The sequence below is a fragment of the Scylla paramamosain genome, chromosome 19 (genome assembly GCF_035594125.1).
Source record: "Scylla paramamosain isolate STU-SP2022 chromosome 19, ASM3559412v1, whole genome shotgun sequence".
Lineage (NCBI taxonomy): Eukaryota > Metazoa > Arthropoda > Malacostraca > Decapoda > Portunidae > Scylla > Scylla paramamosain.
The window spans coordinates 17,026,142-17,027,739 of record NC_087169.1 but is presented as its reverse complement, the minus strand read 5'-3'; the positions used below and the strand labels follow the sequence as shown (position 1 = coordinate 17,027,739).

Sequence of the window (1,598 nt, the reverse complement as noted above, 5' to 3'; positions counted from 1 at the left end):
GTGGGAGGGTTGTAATTGAGGAGGAGGAGGAGGAGGAGGAGGAGGAGGAGGAGGAGGAGGAGGAGGGGAAGGGAGGGAGGAACAGGAGGGACGTGTCCTTTACTTCGTCCCTGAAGGCTGAACGCAGGATGATTACGTCACGTGGTTCCTGCTGCCGCAGCCGCCGTCGCCGCCGCCGCCGCCGCCGCCGCCGCCGCCGCCTCCACCACCACTACCACCACTCGCAGTCAAGCCTTACCTGTGTTGCTTCCTCGGCACCCTGACGGAGGCCCTGGGGATGTGGCAGGCGGCGAGAGTCGGGCAAAACCTGAAGGGCACGTGAGGCCCCTGCAACGCCTCCCGCATGCTGAGGGGCTCCCACGCCCACCCGTCCGCGTCACGCCCATCACGCCCACACGGACTGAGCGTCTCACGGAAGTCCCGCGCCCTTAGGAACTCCGGTGGACGGAGGGTGACGGAAGACTTGGTGCGGCGAGGCGGAGGGTCAGTGAGGCGCCCCGAGCGAATTAGGTAACTGGTTTGTTCCTCCTGGTGACTCCTGCGGCGGGCTGGAGGCGCCGTGGCCGAGGGGTCGTGGCGATGCGCCGAGGCGGCGCGGGACGGCCTGAAGTAGTCCTGCAGGGGCTCCCGCAGGGGCGGGGGCGATGTCCATCACGGGGGTCATTATGCCCCTCCCGCCACTCGCCTCAAAGACACCTGGGGACACACACATCAGCCTGGGGCTCAGGGGGCGCGGCACCGTCCAGGCACTCATTGACCAGTGCCTTTGGACGCCTGAAAACGCCCTGGCACTCCCTAGCACTGCCTGGCACTGCCCGCTGGTGCCACACACACAGACACACACACACAATGACTTGAGGCGAACACTTCCCACACTGGATTTTCAACGTCAAGGCCTTTAGGAAAATCCTCCCACACGCACACGCACACACGCACACCACGTCACTTCCTCTGCGTCACCTCGCACTCCCCAGCAAGGCACAGCGCGGCCAGGCACCCTCAGGGACGCCAGGGACGCTAAACAGGACACGTTTCACAGCAGTGCCACCAGCGGCTATCAGTGCTATCAGTGGCGCCTCTCCACGCATCAGTTATCAACTCTTTATCTTCAGCCTTTAGCCGCCTCTTCCCAGAACCACTGCGTGATGTGGGCTGCTGCTGAACACTTCATATGATGTGTGAATGCTCCACTAATCTCCCTTGCCTCTCCACCTTACCCTCATCCACTCTCCCCCTCCCTTCTCCACTCCCAGTCTGTACTCCACATCCTCTCCCTCACCTGTTCTCACGGAAAGACAGGTAATTCAAAACAAGCAACCCCCCTCCCCCCTATCCACTTCCCCGCAACAAACACCTTGATTTCCTCCCCCACCTCCTCCACCCTCACCTCCGTCACACACACTACCGCTGCTCACAGTATGTCCCCCTCCTTCTCTCCCTTATTTTTCCATCACCCTCCCTGTTCTCTCCCCATTTTCTCTCTTCTCTTTCTTTCTCTATAAGCAAAGCACACCTGTTGTCTATCCCCCGCTATCTTTTTCCTTCATCTTCTTCTTCCTCTTCTTCCTCCATCACCTGGTCCTCCTCCTCCTTCTTCT

At 60.9% G+C, this 1,598-nt stretch overlaps 1 protein-coding gene across 1 annotated transcript in view; it reads right to left on the bottom strand.

The window, feature by feature from the left end:
- Positions 1–202: 202 nt before the first annotated feature.
- Positions 203–1,598, bottom strand: part of LOC135109783 (uncharacterized) — a 57,167-nt gene continuing 55,771 nt past the window's right edge. The window contains exon 4 of the mRNA XM_064021442.1: positions 203–696. Within this exon, the coding sequence (XP_063877512.1) occupies positions 687–696 (10 nt within the window). The 3' untranslated portion in view covers positions 203–686. The remainder of the gene's footprint in view (positions 697–1,598) is intronic.